General features: G+C 39.4%; 1 protein-coding gene across 1 annotated transcript in view; it reads left to right on the top strand.

Annotated features, from left to right (window-relative positions):
• LOC138015033 (plasma membrane calcium-transporting ATPase 2-like) overlaps window positions 1-18,659 on the top strand; it is a 26,260-nt gene extending 7,601 nt beyond the window's left edge. Inside the window, exons 2-12 of the mRNA XM_068861929.1 lie at window positions 1,137-1,515; window positions 6,857-6,951; window positions 7,122-7,286; window positions 7,821-8,229; window positions 8,354-8,439; window positions 8,699-8,875; window positions 9,165-9,362; window positions 11,445-11,636; window positions 12,286-12,726; window positions 15,970-16,209; window positions 17,343-18,659. Coding sequence (XP_068718030.1) covers window positions 1,137-1,515; window positions 6,857-6,951; window positions 7,122-7,286; window positions 7,821-8,229; window positions 8,354-8,439; window positions 8,699-8,875; window positions 9,165-9,362; window positions 11,445-11,636; window positions 12,286-12,726; window positions 15,970-16,209; window positions 17,343-17,453 — 2,493 coding nt within the window. The 3' untranslated portion in view covers window positions 17,454-18,659. The remainder of the gene's footprint in view (window positions 1-1,136; window positions 1,516-6,856; window positions 6,952-7,121; window positions 7,287-7,820; window positions 8,230-8,353; window positions 8,440-8,698; window positions 8,876-9,164; window positions 9,363-11,444; window positions 11,637-12,285; window positions 12,727-15,969; window positions 16,210-17,342) is intronic.
• The last annotated feature ends 3,841 nt before the right edge of the window (window positions 18,660-22,500 follow it).

Here is a 22,500-nt window from a genome sequence, read left to right as displayed (position 1 = left end):
AGCATGAGTTCGTTTTGGCCTCCATACATTTCTTTTTTTGAGTTCACATGAGACCGGCTTGGCAATGAACTTAGACCGGTCTGACATCGTCTCGGTTTCTGGACCGAGACGAGAAACTCTCGTACCGGTCTGAATTTAACAAATCTCAATCCGGGGTCAGAAATTGCAAGCCTGTTCCTGTATTCTTTTGCCGGTCAGCGATAAATAACATAAAAGATATCATTTCGTCCCGAAGCCAGGCACCAAGCATTTCATCCTGGTTACATATAGACGGTACAAGTTCATACTGGTCTTAGTTCGTCCTGTGGCCTGTTTCTCAAAGGTCCCGAAACTTTTCCGGCCTATTTCAGGTGCCACAATTCCCTTTATATCTTCGCAACGCCGAGGTTCTAAGCCATCAAACTTCGCAATCCTCTTAGTTTTTCTTACATTAAAAACATGTTGAAGGATCATCTTTTCAAAATAAGCAGATTGCAGTTTGGCAACTGGATTTTCGGGCCCGAAAAGTTTTCACGTAATACCCCCTTAGTATTTTTTGAGTGACAAACGTTTCAGCTTGTTCATGGGAATACCAAAGCGCCATTTTTCGGATGTTATGTCTTAGCGAAAAATGAAAAGAGCTTGCGAAACGAGATTGCGAAAGAAAAAACCATAAGTTTGTTGTAAGCAAAAGAACAACGCTTCGTAGAGGAAAGAAAAACGCGACGAACCCTGGGTCCAAGCGACCTTACTGAGGCATGGAACGAGTAGTAATAATAATATTTATAATAATAATAGTAATGATAATAATAATAATAATAATAATAGTAATAGTAATAATAATAATAATAATAATAATAATAGTAATAATAATAATAATAATAATGATAATGATGATGATGATGATGATGATGATGATGATGATAATAATAATGACAAATTCATTTCTAAATACGTGCGGTGTCCAGGCCTGTAAGGAACGAGGTTTCTCATTAATACAGCGTAAATTCATATTTTCTTTTTATTTGGAAATTTTCCCTAAAATACCTCGTGATGTTTTATTGATGATTCGCAATATAAACAATCATGCCTTTTTAATTTGCACTAATGAGGCAGAAAAATGAAGTCATAGGTTGATTCTTCTTTGTTATTTGCAGATGTCAGGCCCGCAGTGTACTTCTAAACAGGTTGGGGACAGGACAGAATGTGCTCTGCTCCAGTTCGCCCTTGACTTGGACGAGTATTATCCGTTTATAAGAGAAAATCACCCTGAGGAGTTGTTTGTTAAGGTATTTAACTTTTCATCGCAACGTAAATCAATGACTACAGTGATCCCTGATGGCCAAGGATTCAAGATCTACTCCAAAGGAGCACCAGACATTCTGCAACGCTGTACGTCGATTGTGCGGCAGGATGGTAGCGTTGGCAGATTTATTCCTGAAGCTAAATTGAGAATTGACGAAGTCATCAAGCACATGCAGGAGAAAAGTCATTTGAAAGTGATGTGTCTCGCTTACAGACATAACTATCAATTTGGTAGGTGAACAGTGACTAGTAATCTCTGAATGAGTACATCTAGTTGAAAGCAGGTCATTTCGCCCGAACTGAAAATTCATTCGCCCTTAGTAACAGTTTGGTAAGAGTTTATCCATAGACATATAGAGACCAACTACCACAACAATCTTTCCCTGAATTGAAACTATTTCGATTAGACATACCCATATAGGAAAGGTATGTGGAATCGACATCTCTGCGAACCCTGTGCCACCTCTATTGTGTCGCCTAACTTTTTACTTTTACTCAACTTTAATTATACAGATCTTCACATAATACAAATTGAAGATAAATTAACAGTTTACACAGAATACAAGGATTCCTTATAAAAATAAACTGCCTTAATGTAACACAAATAGTGTAAAATATCATGACAATATGTCATACAGCAATTATACTGTTCTTGAATGATGAGAGATGTTCAATTGTTCTGATGTCTAGTGGTAGGCAATTCCACAGGTCTACAATACGATTATAAAAAGAAAACTTAAAGACATTACTTTTAATAAAGCCTTTCACTAGCGTAGCTTCACTATTTCGGATGTTATATTTGGTTGTCTTAAAATTTACATATGACGAAACATTAAAATCTATATAACATTTCAGGCATTTAAAGAAAAAACAAAGATCCAGTATCTCTCTTCTATACTCTAGAGGTAAAATCTTTAGTTTGACAAGTCTCTCAGGATAACATAAGTCAGTTTTCAGAATGAATTTAGTTGCGCGTCTTTGTACACGCTCAAGTGCAGTGATCTTTTCTTTAGTGAAAGGTGACCAGACCTGAGAAGCATACTCCAACTGTGATCAAACAAGAGATTTGTATAAAATTATTAATCATGATTAATGTTTGCTGATCACATTCTTTGGTACAAGTTCTTTTGATCATGCCCAGCATTTTGTTGACTTTACTGATGATGACGTCAATGTGATTAAAAAAAACTTTCAAAGTACAAGGAATGAAAAATTTGAACAAAAGGTAGAGGTTTAAATTGTTACTGTAAAGTAATCACCTATGGAAATTTTATGTTTCGACCAATGGCCTTACAGACACGTAACACGAAACATCGAGAATATTTTCAATTCCAACTTTCGCATTTATAACTTTACAGATTAATTAAAGAAAATCAACGAAGAGCAACGGAAATTCATTTCGTGGTGGTGATGGTTGTATACCGGCCGACCTTTGCACGAAGTTCGTGTTTACAGTTCTTGCACCAATCATCGAAACTGAGGCCGTACTTGCACTTACTATCAATTATTTACCAATTTCTTTCTCATCATATTCATAGAATAGTCCAGGCGAACACCTTTTCAGTTTGGGCGAATGTGTTTTTAGTTCGGGTTGCCTACGTGCGTAGCTGGCGGTATTTTTGGCGCGACAGGCAAATGCCGTGTGGAGAATGGGGAGGGGCGCCAACAATACCACCAGCTACGCAGCCTAGAATTTTTGAAGCTTCTTTCCACCGGGGTTCACTTTCGAGTGATCATGGCCACGAGAAAAGCAAACTCAGGGGGAGGGGGTGAGGAGGACGAGCGAGGAACCGCCATCAACCATCCCCACAACATTTTCGAAACCTCCCATTTCCAATCATGTGTGACGAGCACGGGTTTGATGTCAACTCCCGACCAATCATAAGTGAAGTGCATGCTAGATTTCAATCCCATACGAACCCACCCACCCACCCACCCTGGTCAGAGTTTTTCTCTGCCCTTGTGTGGGCCCATTTCCATCTGTAGGGCTAACGCTCACATGGTTCGTATGGGATTGAAATCTAGCATGCACTTCACATCACACTCTACTCAGTTAACTCTGTTTAAAATATAAGTGCTACACGGCCAACGTTTGTATAAACGTAACCTTTCCTTGTACTTGTACATGTTCATTGCCGTGACTTTAACATCTTCACTTCCCACGGCCTGCTCCCGTCTGACCTTGTAGCTCAGTTGGTAGAGCGGCGGAGATCTAACCCGAAGGTCGTGGGTTCAATTCCCACCCTGGTCAGAGTTTTTCTCAGTCCTTGTGTGGGCCCATTTCCATCTGTAGGGCTAACGCTCACATGGTTCGTATGGGATTGAAATCTAGCATGCACTTCACATCACACTCTACTCAGTTAACTCTGCTTATAATTTTTTACCCTCTGAGTCTGAGCCGCCTGTGGAAAAAGCTGAAATATGAAGCTTTGCCAAATCCCTTGGGAACGGGACCGCCACAATATGACCTCCATTTATTAGCGATTTACGTCCTTCTGCTCTTATTTGAGAACACCAGAAAATCCAAGCTACCGCAAGGAAGTTTGGCAAGATTTCCGCTCTGTTTTGTCTTTACACTTTTATGAAAGGGAGCGGTAAATTTTGACTGGCAGGCGAATTTCTTTTTACACTTTATCAGCCAATCAGGAACGATATTTTCTTCGTCCGTGGGGCGAATTGAAGTTTCGAAAATGTTGAGGGATTGATTGCAGGCGGTTTCTCACTCCTTCTCCTCGCCCCCCCCCCCCTCCCTCATGTTCTCGTTTGACTTCGGTCCAGGTTTTCGCACGGCCAAATTCAACACGATCACTCGAAAGTCAACTCCGGTAGAAAAAGGCGTCTAAAATTCGCCAAAACGCCCGCTATGCAGGCTACAGTTCAAGCGGAAACTCTACCTAGTGAAACGATCGCAATTCATCCAGTATATCAGAACTGATTTAACGTAGTTTTATGACTATGCTCCCTCGAGTCTCCTATTGCTTAGTGGTTGGCCATCCAAACTACTTTTAGGTCGTAGGTTCTACTCCTGCAAAGGAGAAAGGGGTTTATCAACTGGGTTGATACGGTAAATTGAAAGGAGTTTGGAGTGTTATCCTTTCGTCAAAGCTAAAGCTACGGTAATACGAGAAACAAAAACGTCCAACTTGTCTCGCAACATTGCTGCGAAACTAGTGGAAAAGAAATGTTGCGCGTTTTGCATCCCACGCACAACCTGTCTCGCAACACAAAAAAAAAATGTTGCAAGTTGCTGCAGCGTATTGCAGAAAATAGAAGTCCGCTCTACTTTCTGCAATAAAATCTCCAAAATGCTGCCCGTTTTACCACTCTAAGGCGACTAGTTTCGCAGCAAAGTTGCGAGACAAGTTGGACGTTTTTGTTGCTCGTATTACCGTAGTTCGAAACTTCAGCTTTCAAACTTCATTGTCTACGGTGGTCAATTTACCTTATCAACTCAGTTGAAAAACCCTTTTCTGTATTTGACTTCCCCGCCGACGCAGCACTACAGTTTCTCTGGAAACTAAACCCCTTTAAACTGCAAAGGAGCACTGGGATTTTCCCGGGAATCTTTTGAAGTCACCCTCGGAGAAAAATGCATTCTTTCATCTTTCTCTTTCTACATTTTGTGACTTAAATGCATGGAAAGAGGGATAGTGACAACCTTCTTTCCAGGGTCTCTCTTCACTGCCTCCCTTGTCGTTGAGAAAAGAGGCTCTGGTTGTGGCTGGTCACGTGGCTCCCAAAATCTGGGTGCTTTTCCAAATATGTGTTAAGGGAGGGGTGGCAGTGAGGCCTGCTTATCTGATTTTGTGGCCAGGCGTGAGACGACCATCGAAACGTTTCACGGCAAGGTGTTTTATGTACTACACATAGAATTCGACGTGAAAGTAAAAAAGTTGTTGTCTAATAGATCGGACGGAACAGAAAATAAACTCGCGTCCTTCGAATTTCACGTACGCGCGTGTGAAGGTCCGGATTCAAAGTTCCTTGAAAAAGGTCAAGATCAGTCGAATTGAGAGATAACAAAGAATGCTTAATAGTTTGCGGAGAAAAGCTTTTGTCGTGCGAGAAAGCACGTGAAACGTTTATCTGTGAGAAACAAACATGTTCGGCGATCGATCAGTCGGTGTCATGTTCATTCAGGGACACCCAACTCCAATTTTCGAAATTTCTTGCTTGCCTGCCTCTCCTAGGATTTTCTAACATCTAAAAAATGGTATCATTTCCCATTTAGCTGTGGACCCAGGTCTTCTCGGAAATGTCACGCAATGGCGTGACAGTGCGAATAGACAATCGCTTTGAGAACTTCGCAGCGATTTTACTCTCTTGAATGCTGGGTGACCCCCATTTTTCTTTCCGTAGATCACTTCCTTTCTTGATTTTGTCCATTTTAACAAAAAACAAAAAAAATCTGTACGTGAGAAGTTACAAATATTTGGCCTTTTATGCTCTCGTGCGACCGAAGTTTTCTTTCTTAGACTAATATGTATCGTTTTTCAAAGTCTATTTCACTTCAAAAAAAGACATCAGCTGCAAAGGTTAATTTAGTTATATTAGTTATGTTGAACTGAGTACGTTTACCTGATCTAAATTTCACTCATGTAGCTTTTTTATTGCTGACAGTTGTAAGCTAAGATCGTCTTAAAGTAACGCAATCTTCTAAAAATGCGCCTCATGATCTCGAAAACGAGCTCGGTGACCCCCCATTTTTTTTGCCTTTTTGGCAATAGTAGATCATTACCTTTCTGCGTGGCAAGTTTAAAAAAAATCTGTACGTGGGAACGTTTTGGGCGCGAACGTCCTTAATTGAGGGTTTTTTCATATAATTATCTTCTTAAGATTTTTATCTGGATTCCCATACTAACCCTTATATTTTTGTCGGCCATGCTCACACTGAGCTTGGGGCGCCTGTGGTTTATTTTAAATATGTCACGAATCATCCTCAAATCAAACTGTGTAAGCATGTGTAGGTATTTTATTTTGTTCTTTGATTTTCGGTTTGCTTTTAAATGTTAAAGAAAGTTATTCCTAAGTCGCAAGCTTGTACAGCGAGTAGACAGTTTTAAATTATTTATATTTCAGCATCTTCGCGTAAATTGTCGTTGTTCTATTTATCATTTTACTGCAATCAGCTTGCTAGTTAGTGTTTACAACACAAATCGTGAAATATATTTTTAGCGTCGGTAAAATAAAAGAGACATTTTATCAAGCAAACGTAGTGTGTGGTGTTTGTTTCATGATTGTGTATGTTCTGCAGAAGCAACCTGAACTGCTAACGAAATTTTTTTTGTGACCGTTTATAATTGTATATAGTATAGTATATAGCATTTGCCTTTTTGAAACTTACATTGTATGGTAAAGATAATATATTTTGAAAATGCCTTGTCAAACGATTGCGAGTTGCGGGATCAAAATATAACTAAAACCCTTCCCCAGTGGGAAAATGTTTGTCAAGGAGTGCCACGTGACCAGCCACAACCAGGGTCTCTTTTCTTAACGAGAAGGGAGGTAGAAAAGGGAGACCCTGGGAACGAAGTTGGGATGGTGATCAAAATGTTTCTCCTTTTTTTTGTAGGGGAAACAAGTGCACAACAATGGGAAAACGAAGAAGATGTAGCGTCACAATTAACTCTGCTTGGACTTGTGGGTATCGAGACTGTGGACGAATCTGTAAGTACACGAAATACGTAGGAGCGCAAGGCGTGTGAAGGAAGGAGAAATTTTCAACACGCATATTATAATTTGATTAGTTACGAAAATACCAAGAAATTTTTTCTTTATAATTTACTCTTCATAATTCCAAGCGGAAAAAAGTAAAGATTTGACTTTGCTCTTTTTAGTCTGAAAGCAGAAAGCGAGTAGTGGAGGGAACAATTGTTCAACAGCCGTTTTGGAGTTTCCAGGGCTTAAAAAGATACAAGAAAGCAAATCTAAGGGAACAAGGTCTTGTTGATGACCTTTGCAGAGGAATCACTGTCAATACAAGCTATTCTTCAAATATTAAGGTGTGTTAGACTCGTCAATGTATGTCTTCGCGTACGGTTTGCTGATTTTTGTGAAGAGCTGGAATGAAAATTTCTTTAGAGGTAAAGGAAATAGTGGACCAGCGAACAATCAATCAGAGGATTAGAGAATGAGTCATGAAATTGTTTCAGTGTCAGTCGATTTAACGGTGCTGTATGGAAAGAACTTTGTTTGCTATTTGTAATTTCTAAAGTTCGTCTTCACTAACAAATTCTGAAACATCTGTACATCTTAGTTGAGTTTGTCATCACTTATATAAGCGGCCCATTAGACTTCCTGGGACACCACCTTTACCTTTCTATTACTGTCAACGATTAGTGTTGTTTCTTATTTAAACAGACGGTACCCATTCCACTATTTTGTCATTTGGCTGAGTGAAAAGCTTTTTGCTTAATGACTTATCGCAAAATCGTCACTGGAGTAAATTCTGGCTTACAGCTTCTTTGCATGATAAATTACATCAGTTTGTCAAGTTTAACTGCTAATCCTTCCGCTGTTTTACTGTTGTTTTGTAGAGTGAGGACGCGGATAATCTCCCAAGACATGTTGGTGACAGCATTGATTGTGCTCTACTACAGTTTATTCTGGAGATGGGTGAAACTTACCAAATATGGAGAGACGAATATCCTGAGGACACACTGGTATACAGGAGTGTGAGCCCAAAAGGAGTCTCACCCACTGAGGAGTTTGCTGTTGCAGTGATTCACGACAAATATGCTGGAACTGGATACAAGTTGTACTGCAGAGGATCACCAAGTTATTTACTACCTCGCTGTACAAAAATGGCTCTCACCTCGTTCGGCACTAAAAATTACGACGAGGACGATAGAGACAACACGAGGAGGAAGATTTTACACTTGGAGAAAAGAAAACCTTCAATTGAAATAGTTTGCTTGGCCTCTAAATATTTTTCATCGCCTCCGGGTGAGTTGTAGGGCTTCCTAAGAACTCAGAAAACCGTCTTAGTGCAAGGATCCATTCCATATATGGTTGAAATTTCTAGCAATATTGAGTCGTAATGATTAGGATCTTCTTATTACCTCAACAGACGACAACGGGTGGGAGGATGAAAGAATATTGTCAGATCTAATATTCACTGGTTTTGTTGGCATCGAAGAAACGATCCGAGAACAGGTAAATGATTTCTCTTGACGCAAGCGCTTTTATTAGTGGTTCACTACAGCTTTAAACTGTCTTCCAAAGACGTTTTTTTTCAAGGAAGTGTAACATGCAACTTTTGCAGTCTTACTGAATCATTAGTCTCATTCGGCCAAGACCTTTAATGCGCCACGAAATTATGCACCCCTTGACAACAATTAATCTACGTTTTGCGCGAAAAAACGGTCAGGATTCTTGAACTTGGCCGGTTATTAAAGTTTAGTATTTTGTTTAGGTTCCGGATGCAATTTCAGATTTGCGTGGCGCAGGAATCAAAGTTTGTATGGTAACCGCTGACAACTTGAGTTCAGCAGCTTCATTTGGATCCAAGAGCGGGCTGTTGGCCCCAACAGAAGATTGGAACCTTAAAGAGTTTTCTTTTTTTGGATGCGACAGCAGAAGGTTTAAGAACGTAAGTAAATATTCAACTAAATATTTGGAGGTTTCCTGCAATGCTCAGTTTGTTGCTGCAACTAAATTGAAGATCTCCGCTTAACCATTCTTTCTGAAAATTTATTTTGTAGACCTCACAGAATGTATCTTATGGATAAATTAAAGTATCTACTTACAAGGGGGCGGGTAGCGGGTTTGTGCAAACTGTGAGAGGCCATGCACGACCCTCTCCCTGTTTGCACCAACCCTCCCTATCCTCTAAATAATGGCCTGTCCCAAATAACAACACATTTTCTTTGACATAACAGGTCGATCAAAACACATTTGATCAATGGTGGCCTAATGAGATGCGTATCTTAGCAACAGCTGGTCCTGGGGAGAGATTGAAATTCATTAATCACATCAAATACACTCGGTCCACTCCCAACGGAGAGGTTGTTGCTGTGACTGCATCTGGCGTGAATGATGACAAAGTCCTGAAGACCGCTGACGTGGGTCTAACCATGGTAATTATGTTTATGTCATATCTTGTCTCCAGGTAGTGGCGAAGAGCAGAGAAGGGAGAAGGATAGTAGTCATATAATAATACTTTATTTATACTACGGTATTTCTATTGCTATCCATTAGCGCTTTACCATAATTCTAAAATTATCTCAACTATAATAGTTAATGCAAATACAACCCAGTACTAACTAACTAACTAACTAACTAACTAATCAACCGACTAACAGTAGTAAATAAATTATTAAATTATCTAGTAAAAAGCTTTTCTAAAAAGATATGTTCTAAGATTGTGTTTGAATCGCAACACATTGAACCATATCTGGCAAGTTTGTAACCAACGTCAACCAAACGATGGCCATTAATTGATTCCTTTGGTAGACCATACAATTGTGAGTTACAATAATCTAATCTAGAGGATACAAACGCATGTGCAAGCATTTCACCCGTTTGGGAACTTAAATATTTCCTAATGCGTCTGATATTCCGAAGATGGTAGAACGCAGCCTTGCAAATAGCCATAATGTGATTTTCCATAGACATAAATGAACCACAAATTACGTCAATATTTCTAGCTTTCGTTGATCTATTGATCTCCTCATCATAGACTGAGATGGTAGTTAGTGGAGGCAGTGGGTGATGACGCCCATTTAAGACAAGTAACTCAGTCTTGTCTCTGTTCATCTTTACCATATTGGCTGTCATCCAAGTATCGATGTCACAGTACACAAGCTTCCATCATGACTTTGGCCATCTCAGATGAGTCAGGAGACGACTCAAAGGTCAAATACATTTGAGTATCGTCCGCGTACAGGTGGAACTTGATATGGTGGTAAAGTCAAGGAATGGTGCGACATTAACAATATATCAATTAATAAAGAAAAAACAACAACTTTTATGATCATAAAGTCGCCACAAAAGAGGAATGGTGTAGTTAACATCCAACTTCCAATAGATAGAGATGGATCCTACTTTTCATTACAAAGGAAAGATCATATTAAATACCAAGGTGTTTTAATTGATGATGCACTGAACTGGAAATAACAAATTTCGTACATCAAGTCAAGAATCGCGTGTAATACAGAGATTATATCAATCTTACGGCATTACTTATCCTTGAAACAACTATATTATAATATCATATGGCATTCTATCATGGGGAAGTACTTATAAAACACACCTTCAAAATTTGAAAACAAAATTAAACCATGTTGTCAGACTGATTTCCTTCGCTACATCTTACGGACCAAATACTGTAAGCGCTTTATCATTGCTGAATCTACTTGATATTCTCACAATGGAAAATGTAATTTCTTTCTTTGTTTTGAAACTTACCGGTACTTACCAATGGCATAAAGGTGAATTACCGGATATATTTGAAGATTTTTCCCGCAAGTCATGCCTATAATACTAGATACGCAGTTTAAAATAATCTATACAAGCCATGGGTACGCACAAATATAGGCAAACAGTCCATATACTACGTAGCTGCTGATCTATGGCAAAAATTTCCTGAAAATGTTAAAAACGTACCCTCTTCAAGATTTAAACAAAATTAAAGCAGCAATAATCCTTTACTTATAATTTAACGATTATAATCATCTTTGCTACTATTTTCATTGTATTATTTCTTCATTATTTCCCTGAACTACAGTAAAAAAAAATCAACTCGATATAGCTAGGGGCTAACTCGAAAACCTACCAATAAGGAAGAAAAGACTTGAGTTTCCGTACAACAAAGGCCGAACAAAAAAACAATTATCTTAATCAAAGAACGCTTATTTTCTGGGGGGAGGGGGGAGGGGTTCAAATGCGCGAAAGGGGTTGCATATCCACTAGCGGATCTGGACTAGGGCGTCCAAATCCGCTGTGACACCGGCACCAGAAACTTTGTTTGCACTCAGGATCGGACAATATTGGCCATCGGTCGTCACTGTGCGGAACTCGCGGACTGTCAGGCTCATATTCGTGTCAAGATGCAACTATTAATATTTTTCTCGGGTTTCGTTCAGAAAATCATATACCTAACATAATCCGTAGGGGGTGCCTAGCGCAGTTAATAAGAAATGAATTGTTTGACCTGGTAGGGAGTGACCGGTACAGATGTGGCAAAAGAATCAGCTGATATTGTCTTACAGGATGACAATTTCTCCAGCATCGTTGAAGCTGTTAAATGGGGAAGAAACTTGTACGAGAGCATCCTTAAATATCTGCAGTTCCAGTTCACTGTCACCTGGGTAGCTATAATCGTCGTTGTTGTTGGAGCGTGTGTCACGACGGTATGTCTATAAACGACACTCTAGTTAATGTTAATCGATTTTTAATAAATCTTCGTCTTATCATTCGGAACTAGGGGTTAGCGCTCACTGGAACATTGCTTACTTCTATTTCGACCAATCACTGGTTACTTAAACGTTTCTTTCAAGGATCTTGACCACCATCCCCGTCCACTCTATCTTGCTAGCACCGTAAGTAGTGGCAAAGTCGTAAACTTGCTTATTCACTCTGGCTGATCCCTCTTTCAGTTTCATGAAGCGACTTGGATTTCTATTCTTCTCCCTGGACGGAATGTTAGTCCATCGCAAGGTTGCCGTTGGAAGAGCGACAGTGTATAGCAAAGTTTGTAGGCCTCGAACCCGAGTTCTGCACAACCATGCCTCCGCAGAAAGAGCAAGCGTGAAAATTGATGTTTAGCCCGTATTACAGCTGCGGCATAAGAGCTTGTTTTTAATGGCGACGGAAGCAACCTATGCAGCTGCGCAGCTGCAGTAACTTGCTGTCAGTTGGTATGGTTTGTAGTTTAGGCGGGATCGAACCAACGACTTTCCACAAGCAAGTTGTTGTTGATAATATGAGCTGACTCTGTGATTGCCTGTCCTCTTAGCGTGAAAAAATAATAGCTTTAAAGAATCTTTTGTTCATTTGCAGCGGAGTCCATTGTCAGCAACTCAATTGCTCTGGGTGAACCTTATCATGGACGCTTTAGCTTCTCTTGCATTGACACGTGACCCACCATCACATGACGTCCTTATACATAAGCCTTACGGTCAGCACAAGCCACTGGTATCCCGGATGGTGATTAGGAATGTGATCTTTCACTCCATTTATCAACTGGCTGTCATGTTTGTGCTGATGTTTTTTTTCTCGGATTTTCTTGACATGAGAAATGGATATGACGAGTCCAGTGTATGTCGGCCAACACAGCATGGTACCATGGTTTTCACTACATTTGTCTTTATGACGCTTTTTAATGAGATCAACTGTAGGAGATTGCAGGACAGGAATGTGTTTAAAGGATTACTGTGTGGAAAACTTAAGGATAGGAACTTCGTGTTTATCGTCATATGGATTCTTACATTTGGTATTCAGGTAACTTTGCCAGTAAAGTGTAAGCAGTCATTTATCTGATTGTTCATTCGTTTTTGCATTCAGTAAGTAATGGAATGAGTTCACATACGAGAAAAGATGTTGTAATAAGAACCAATCAATCTCTTTGAAAGACATATTCGTTCATCAAGCCTATAAGGTAGGGCTGTCACTTTGATTGTTGAGTAATACCTTCTACTTCGAAAGAGCAAACTTTCAGTTAATAAAAAGGGGAGGGATGCTCGTCGTCTCGCTTAGGGGTGTAATTTTCGGATTTTGGTCTCACGTAGGGTGTTCGGGGCAAAACGCCTTCCCATGTAGCCGTGAAGGTCTCCTTCAGGGTTGCGCGCGAAGAAATGTGTAATTTACTTTAGGCGCAAAAAGAAGCCTGGGACACGCCCAGATTGGTCTCCTTTAGGGGCTTAATTTAAAATTGCCGACGAGCATCCCTCCCTTTTTTATATGGGAGGGCCCTCCCTCATCCTCCCGGATGTTGAAATGGTTTTGACGTATAGATGTTTGGACCATCTGTGCAATAAATTTCACTCCCAAGAATGAAAACGATTTTGGAAACATCGTTAGGAAGAAGCATGAAAAGGGAGAAGTCACTATTTATAGCGGAGCGCCGAAGGCGCGCTCGCGGGGTACCATTGCTAAGAAAATGTGGTAACCCATCTATGCGAGAAAGTTTGGTTTTGGTCAGCATACGACCGTACGTCCACCCCTCCTTGTATGCCAATGTGACCAGTATCACGTGACCATATCGCGGGCTCAAGTTTAGAGTTCATCGAGGTCAATCTCGTATCCAGAGTCCTCGGGTTTTTGGTCAGCGGCTGAGCGCCCGGAGAGACTTAAAACTATTTTTTTGATTGATCGCTTAAACTGGGGAAACCCCAGAATTTGGAGGGAGATTCAAAATCTAAAACTGGTTTTTGTGCTGTTTGGTTTGTCTACCTCAGAAATGTATAAGTCATAAAAAGAGTAAAACGACGGGTTTGAATAATGTCTAATACCGCACGGGAATTTTCTCACGCTGCTAAAAACTGATTACTGTTGCTGTTGCAAAAGTACCGTGGGAAAACATTACATCAGCCTCTATGGGGAGAAATCCGTGGAAGAAGGTCTTGTCGAAGGGAAAGGAAAAGAAGTCTTTCTAGACGTTCTAGTGCTGGAGCACAAATTGGGGACACTGAAAACTGAAATTAACAATGAACGCAAGTTAAGGCAAATGTTAGTTTTTGAGGACAGGGGACACCGAAGTACCCGGAGAAAACCTCTCGATGCAGAGTAGGGAACCAACTAACTTAACCCACATATGACGCCGAGTCTGGGAATCGAACCCGGGCCACATTGGTCGGAGGCGAGTGCTCTCACCACTGCGCCATCCCTGCATCGCAGAAGGTATCATAGTCATAGAGTCATTCAGCCATTCAGGTGTCGTTTCCACAAAAAATTGTCAATCGTGTTGCTGACACGATAGTATTCTGCACGATGGAATGCACGCGGAAACACTGAAAATTCACTTACCGAAAGCGTCAGAAATTTCACCTTCACTCGCTCTTACAGCAAGCCGATGGTCATTTTTCCAGTTTCTTTTGTGTTGTGTAAGGTTAAGATTTTTGTTTCTCGAACACTTTCAACCCGCCATTTCTACTGTTTTTTGTTCTCTTTTCTGTTTCCGTTTAAACTCAAGCATGCGCTATACTACCGGAACCCACGTTTTCTGGGAAAATGGAGTCCATTATCCCAGAGTACCTGCGGGCGCTCACCTGCTGACCAAAAATCCCGAGGACTCTGGGTACGAGATTGCATTGAGGTCAGCTGTGTATTTAAAGTTGACCGCTGACCAGGCACTGGTTTTCGATTGGATCGCAGGCTCATGCCAGGTTAACTTACAAGAATGAATAACCCGGGAGTTCTGCTTTTTAGGCTTGGCTAAATCTATATATTATAATAAGCTCAATAATGCACTAATTTTGTTTGGTTGTCACTTATGATCTTTTAGAGGACAGACGCATAGCTGGCGTCATTAAAACCTTTTAATTCTTTATTATATGAAACAAATAGATGCCATGTGGCTGTGCGTCTGTTCAGTAATAGATCACAGATGACGTCAACATGTGGCAAGAACATCTGTGACACACTCAGTTATCGCCTCGTGTGCCACTTTTTTGTTATGGCCACATTTTGAGGTCATCTTTGATCTATTACTGAACCGGCAGACGCACGGCAACATGGAATCTATTTGTTAATAAGACGAGGGAGGGTCATTGATGTAATATATGAAAGATGGCAAGGCTGCAGGCACATATATAAAAGGCGAAGGGTATGGAGAGAAATTTTCAGGATCGCCTCTTCCCTACTCCCACTATTAAGGGCTTTAAGATAGTGGACAACGGTAGGCTGGGACGGTTGGATGCGTATACCGGAAACTTTGTACGAGTACGGTAGAAAGGCGCGAAAATTTTTAACTTAAGATTCGGCCAACACGACCGTAGAACGGTGGAATAAACATGTCTTTTGGAGAGGCGAGAAATTCTCTTGTAATTTTTTTTGCAGAAGGTTCAATTACCGAGGAGGAATTTCTTATTTTATACCATGAATACGAATCAGTGAATCCTCTTTATCTTACTGGGAATTTGAACCATTTTGTTTAGATTCCTTGGATTCTAGCGAGAGTAAATCCGCTAAGGCTAATTGGTTCATAAACAAAAAATGCGGCTACAATTATCTCTTTTACCTTTCTTTTCTGCTTTCCTCCTGTGTCATGGTGGATTATGGATAACGCTACATTGAGAACAAGCAAATTTTGGTTTGAGCCGCGATGTGGCCGAGTGATGTCTTTGAACGAACTCAGAATTTCGCTAGATTTTTTAATTTCAGCGATGGATAAATCAAGACAAACACAACCAAATGCACATTTAACCCATTGGGTGATCAGTTTTCAATGCATAATAAACGAAAAGACTAAATAGTGCGAATAAGTATGGATGAATTCCTACCGTTTTCACCGTAGATTCCACGACGAGAAACCCGGCGAAAACATACCGTCCTAGAAGCACGACGGTCAAATGTCACGGGGATTTTGCGTGACATGACACTCATCTAACCGTCCCAGTCTACCGTCGTGTACTATCTTAAAGTCCCTATTGACTCTCCCATCCCGTCCTCCAAATAAAGAACATTTCCGGAGACCTCTTTTACAAACTGAAATTACAAAAAAATTATCTTTTGCTTTTTTTACAGCTTGTCATCGTACAAATCTTCACAAACGCATTTCGTGTCGTCGATATGGAGTGGGATCAGTGGATGTGGTGTCTTTTTTTCGGGTTTTCTGAGTTGATCTGGGCCCAGCTTGTCTTCACTATTCCAAAATCAATCATTCCGCGTAAGCTAAGATGCTGCTCATCTGGAATCTCGGAGAACAAGGAAGGTTGCTGGAAAAAATTCTCGCGTATCCGGGGTATTTCTAAAGTCCGCAAACAGGTTTGTCTTGTTCAATAGCATTCTTCTGGTCCTGTCGAGAACGCGAAGTTAGAATGAGATGTTTGTGTAAATGTCACGGTCAAAAAGAAAAAAAAAAGACGTTTTTGATGATGGTTTTGCATTGGACACTTCTTAAAACATTAGATTCATATATTGAAAAATGTAATATTTGAATTGAGCAGTGAAATGTATTTTTTAAGATACGGACAATCTCAATTACAGAATCTGAAGCCTGGATTTTTTAAGGCTTCTTTCTTTGAGATGCTACTGTAACTGCAATAATTGTTCTCTTCAAAAGTCACTATTTTATCGAATGGTCCCTATTTTAATGCTAAGAAACCAATGGCGCGCTTTATTAAGTGTTTCACTAGGTACTCACTCGCCAAATCCTTATGAAACTCCGTCTCGTGTTGATGTTTCAAAAACCAATGTTTGATTTGATTTCTGTTTCAGTTTTCACAGTACATATGTACAAAATCACGCTCTACCTGTCAGTGTATTGTTTTCAGCAAGCCGCTGATTTCTCCAGTGTTCAACACACATTACAGTCAAACCAAGTGAGGCGTACCCCTCAAGATTGCATTAATGAACTGATCATTTGAAACTTGAACCCGCTAGTCGTTTCAAGAATGCAATAATGAATTGATTATTCGAATATTGAACTCGCTCGTTCGATCCAAGAATACGGCTAATGGGTTCCGTTTCCGAAAAATCGATTCAGTATTGCATTCTAGAAAAGACTAGTAGGTTTGAAACCTACTAGTCGCAACAGTGAATTGATTTTTCGAAAACGGAAGCCGTTAGCGAATTTAGCCGTATTCTTGGATCGAGCGAGCGAGTTCAATATTCGAATAATCAATTCATTATTGCATTCTTGAAACGACTAGCGGGTTCAAGTTTCAAATAATCACTTCATTAATGCAATTTTAAGGGGTACGCTTCACTTGGTTTGACTGTAATAAACTTTTTAATTTCCTTATGCCCTTTCTTCAAGTGTTAACTGAGCAAGTTTGATATTATTTTAACTTGATAGGATAGTGCATTCTATTGCCAACTGCGATATGAGTGGCTCATGCGCAATGAAAGATGGTGATCGCTGCATTACCCATTTATCAATTCTTTACTTTTTTCAGAACCAAACCATGTACGTATATGGTCATCAGAATGGACGATCCTTTGAGAACGTAGTTTCTCCCGGAGGTTCGAGAGAATTTCGGATGGATGTTCGTGAAACAATCCATTGACAAGGACAACACGTATTATTATTGTTATTGTTCGCATTAATCCATGACGTACTTCCGATATATGTGTTTGAAGACAACCATTCTATTCATTTCTTTCAAGTTTTTGAAATAATCTCTGGATAAGGATAGAGGAAAGAACAAATTTAAAAGTACTTATAGTACGAAATAACTTGGCGTATTATCGGTTATTTTCGGTTCTTTCAAGGAAAAAAAAGTTAAGCCCATAAAACGAGTGGCTGCAAAAGTGTTAACTGTATTGTATTATGTACGCTCGGCAATTTGGATCAGAGGTATATTTTGTATTATGACAACCTGGATGGTTTTATGTTTTAACCGCCTTTTATCGTTTTCTGAAGGTGTTTGCAAGGATTTTGTGAACGACACCTGCTGTGTTTGTTGTGTCCACTGTTTCCAAGTGTTTTGCCATGCATCTTTGGATATCCAGGAATGCTGCCCCTAATTAGATGCACGCGGATTTCAATAAGCGTCACGAACTGTCCCTTTGCTCTCCTCCCCATTTTCAACAACACTCGTGTCTTGGTATTAACTTCTTACTAACCGAGCGCGAGGGCCGTACTGGGGAATATTGGCCCGAGGTCGTGGCAGTACGGACCGAGCGCAGCGAGGTCCGTACAAAAACGACCGAGGTAAGTAGTTTATTATATGGCTTTTTAATTACCTTTTGCTTTGTTTTTGCAAGCCCGTAATCGGCCCGTGGGCATTACGGGAGAATAATGCTCCTACAATTCAGTCACAATTAGCCAATCAGAGCGCGCGTTATATCGGCTACAAACACAAGCCATATAATAAATACAATTAATGTCACAAAGTGTCTCCCAAATTCTGCTCCTTAAGTGAGGATAAACAGCTGCATTTACCAAACCCAAAAATAACTCTAACCTTAATCCGTACGTTATTGTTGGAAATAGCTAGCAAAGTCTTAGACTTAAAGGGACACTTCATGTTGGATGTGAAACTTGAGTTGGCATCTAATCACACGCATTTCCGGTCAGTATTTCTATGGTTCAATCATTATTTTCTTTAGTATTCAAATATGTCACTTGTCCTTTGTCGTCAACGGTCAACGTTCAATCAAATTGAAAAAGATATTGATCATGCATGATGTAATGACAAGTGAAGGTCGGTATATTGTTCACATACATACGTCAATGTGACGAAATAAAATTCATATCGCTTTTATTTGTACACAACGTTGTCTTTGTGTTTGAAATTTTTGTTTTTTAACTTTTTTTTTATTTTATTTATTTTCATTTATTTTATTATTTTTTTTAAAACACGACTTACAGTACAATGCTTACTTGCACAACTTACAATACAATCTTATTAATTATTGCTATAAAGGTATACATTCATTTATAATATTCGGAGCGAGTATTTTCAGATTACAAAACGATGACAAATTGACTGTACAAAACACATGCTATGCAAACCATTCGGTTACTTAACAAATAGACTGGAATTACTTAGGAAACGGGTGTCAACCACTGGAAGAAGATGGGTTGGTGATTTAGGCTGAAAAAAAATTGGAAAACATTAATAGAAAGAAAAGGATATGACCTAGGGGCTTACCAGGTGCGAGCAAACCAAGTTTAACGAAGAAAAAGCCTCCATTTGTTTTTAAAGAAGGTGGAACGATAACTACGGAGAGCTACTTGTTTTTCAATTTGAATAATTGTGCTCGGTTTACTATTAAAGACGGAAAAACAAGGCAACGCTCCCCCTAATTTACAAGAGTAAATATGATATCTTGCAAGTAGAAGGACCAGATCAATCGCTGCATAAGTAGGGACATTAGACAGCCCCATCAAATGAAGATCTGTGAGAACAAAATCATTTCCAAGGTCCTTTTGAAAGAGGAATTGCTTAACATCATTCCAAAAACTTTGTGTTATGGAACAGCGCAGAAAAAGATGAGTAATAGTTTCTGTTTCATGTTCACAAAAGCAACATTTATCTGATTGAACAAGACTGATTTTCTTTAGAAAATCATTCGTGGCAATCCTTCGATGTAGGAGCTTAAAATGGAAGGTCCTTAATTTGGTAGAAAGCGTACAGTTAAAAGCAATTGTGTATGCTACTTTCCAGTTGACATCACACTCATTCTGAGCACACAGGTCTCTGAGCCACTTTTCTTGGCTCCGGATGGGTGGGGAAGTTCTTTTCTTCAAAAGAGAAGTATAGATAAAATTATTTACGTTTGGAGATAAGCTCAGTTAAAGTCACTCCTTTCACAGTTTCCTTGACGCGCATCGGAGTATCCCTGCAGCTTCCTCAAAAAGGATTTTACAGATGATAGAACTCCATAGAATTCTAACCATTTTAGTTCTTGAAAAGCGGTCCTCAATTCGTCATACCTAAGGAGGGTACCATTCTCGGCTTGCAGGTGAGAAATTTTGCTGATACCGTGGCTTAACCAATGTTTATAGAAAACGGGCCGGTCATTTATTCGAATTAGGGAATTATACCTGGGAAATATATCTGATCACCAATGTTTGCATGATTAATAGTCGCAACGTCAGAAAAATGTAGCTCTGCCCAGGTTTCTAGGACCTCACGGACAAATGGGTTACTTATCCCTAACATAGGGATGTCGTCTTTATGGAGATTATATGAGAAAATTGCCTCACCTCCATGTTTCTTTAAATTGTCATCAAAAACAAATTTCCATTTTCCCCTATTTGTCTGATCAAGGTATTTTTTGATCCAGGAGACTTTAAGAGATTGATTGAACACGTTAATATTGATCATCTTCAGGCCGCCCTCATCGTAGTCCTTGATTATAACTGTTCTTTTAATCTTGTCGCCTTTACCGTTCCAAAGAAAATCAAAAAGGGGTTTATTGACCTTTTGTAATGCCTCCGTGGAGGTGGGTAGAGGTGTTAGAATATAGACAAGTTGGGAAACAGAACCTTACTCGCCCACATTACATTTCGCGCCGTCGTTGTTGTTGTTGTTATCCGGGAATTTGGAGCGTCTACTTCCCTATATGGGCAAGTATCGTTGAGTTATTTTTGCACTCGAGAGAAAACATTAGAACAATTTTGTCAGGGAAACAAAAACACTCAGAAGATCCTCGAGGAGGATTATCCTGTGAAAATAAATGGATTTTGATCAGAAAAACCGCAGATTACCGTCATTTCGAGCGCTTTTCTATGAAGCGTGGAGTTACGTCTGCAGTGACTTGAAGAGGGAAATACAGTTTCTACGCGTGGCACTTAGTTGTTTGAACTTTTAACTGGACCTTAATTAATAACCAAGCAACCCATACTTATTTTATACCCAAGCAGTTCGCAATGGAAACAACAAGGCGAGATAGTTTAATCCGCTGCTAGCTCGGTATTTGGTAAAAAAGCTTAGCAATAGGTGAGTATAAAGTAAGCTAAAGACAGTTTCAGTGAGGCGCGCGCAATACACTGTTGTAAATAAACACAAGCTGACCTTCTGACCTCTATAGTTTTAAATCTTTCCAGACCAAGAATAAACTAAAATGTCACACACAAGCTTGCTTCCACAAAACGCATTTTTATTACCAGCGAGAAAATGAAATGAACGGCAATGGATAGAGGCTTTTTACTGATTGTGATAAATGGAGATCAGTATTCAAATGTTTGCCGAAGATTTGCCTTGCCTCTTTGTTCAGCCGTTAATCGAGGAATTCCCAATTTCGACGGTACTCTTCGCTGCCATTCCAAGAGCAGATGGTTCAACAAACGATTCCGTTTCCACTCGAGAACAAGGAAGAACAACGCATACATAAATAATATAAGAAACTCTAAATTCTAATAAACATAGCTTATTTTCCAATACAAAATAGAATTATATAGCCCATTGATTTCTGATGGAAACAGATTACTTTACACAGTCATAGAATCCGGAGTTTCGGGGGCCCTGGAAATGGCGACTGAAGTAAGGTGGGCGCGCAATGTGAAGTGAGTGAGTAAGATTCTTTAATAAGCTTCTTTAATATAGTTATGATGGTTTAATATGAAAAAAATTATATTTAATTGCCGTTTTATAATATGATGACTAACGTTTATTTTAGCAACAATTAAGTATTTAATTTTTGTATCTTCAGAATCTTCCTACATCTTTAGTAAACATGTCTTAATTCATTACAAGTTGAAAAAGTAAATATTTTGAGTAAGAGCCGATACAACGTACTGGATTAGATCATTTAGTAAGGTACTACATTTCGGCTGGCAAACTTGAAACCAGCCTTCTTCAGGTAAAATGAGTTTACATTGGACTCAGTGGTTCTTTGTATATTTAACAACTATTCACCGAAGTGGAGGTGGCTAGTGGTGCGTGGATCTGCTTACAACTAATTTTCAAATACTAGAAAAGTAACGGAAAAATAACGGAAAATTAACAGAAGAGATTCGTTGTTTAACGCGACGACATGTACAATAAACCTTCTATTATTATTATTATTATTATTATTTGGAAAAACATTTTATCGAAAAGTTAAACGCTAAATGTCAGGAGCGATGAGTACGGATTGTACGGAATTTTAACCTTTTACTGGTCGATGTTGTAAAGAGTCTTTAAAAAATGGATACATAGACATTTGGTTTTCTACTGTTCGTTGCGTCACAATAAAATTAAAGCAATGGTGAAAACGGTGACAGCAAATCTGGAATTCAGGGGATTCTCATGAATATTTTTTTGCGAGCTACAACAGTTTCGAGGTTGTCTCATGAAGGTGTTGATGTCATATCAATTAGGGGTGTTACCAGGGATGTTAAGAGAATTAAAAAAAAACTGTAAGCAACTAGAAAGTTTCAGTTCTAATCTGTTACAAAAGTTGTTGAACAAACGTTTTGCTTTCTGGAGCAAGCTGTTTCTTCCCCCTCGGAAAAGACTCCGGGATGCAGCAATACACCATGGCAGTAAGACTAATCTTTTCATGGAGAATGGAGAATTTCTTTCTGACTAGGTTGGTTAGGTTAATAAAGATAAAAATAAAAGACTAATTCCTTTGACCACACAATTGCATTCGGTTGTTGCTCAACGGAGTATTGGTTGA

Source organism: Montipora capricornis, chromosome 9, assembly GCF_036669925.1.
Source record: "Montipora capricornis isolate CH-2021 chromosome 9, ASM3666992v2, whole genome shotgun sequence".
Lineage (NCBI taxonomy): Eukaryota > Metazoa > Cnidaria > Anthozoa > Scleractinia > Acroporidae > Montipora > Montipora capricornis.
Note: the sequence above shows the minus strand (reverse complement) of the source record. Positions and strands in the feature narration are given on the sequence as shown.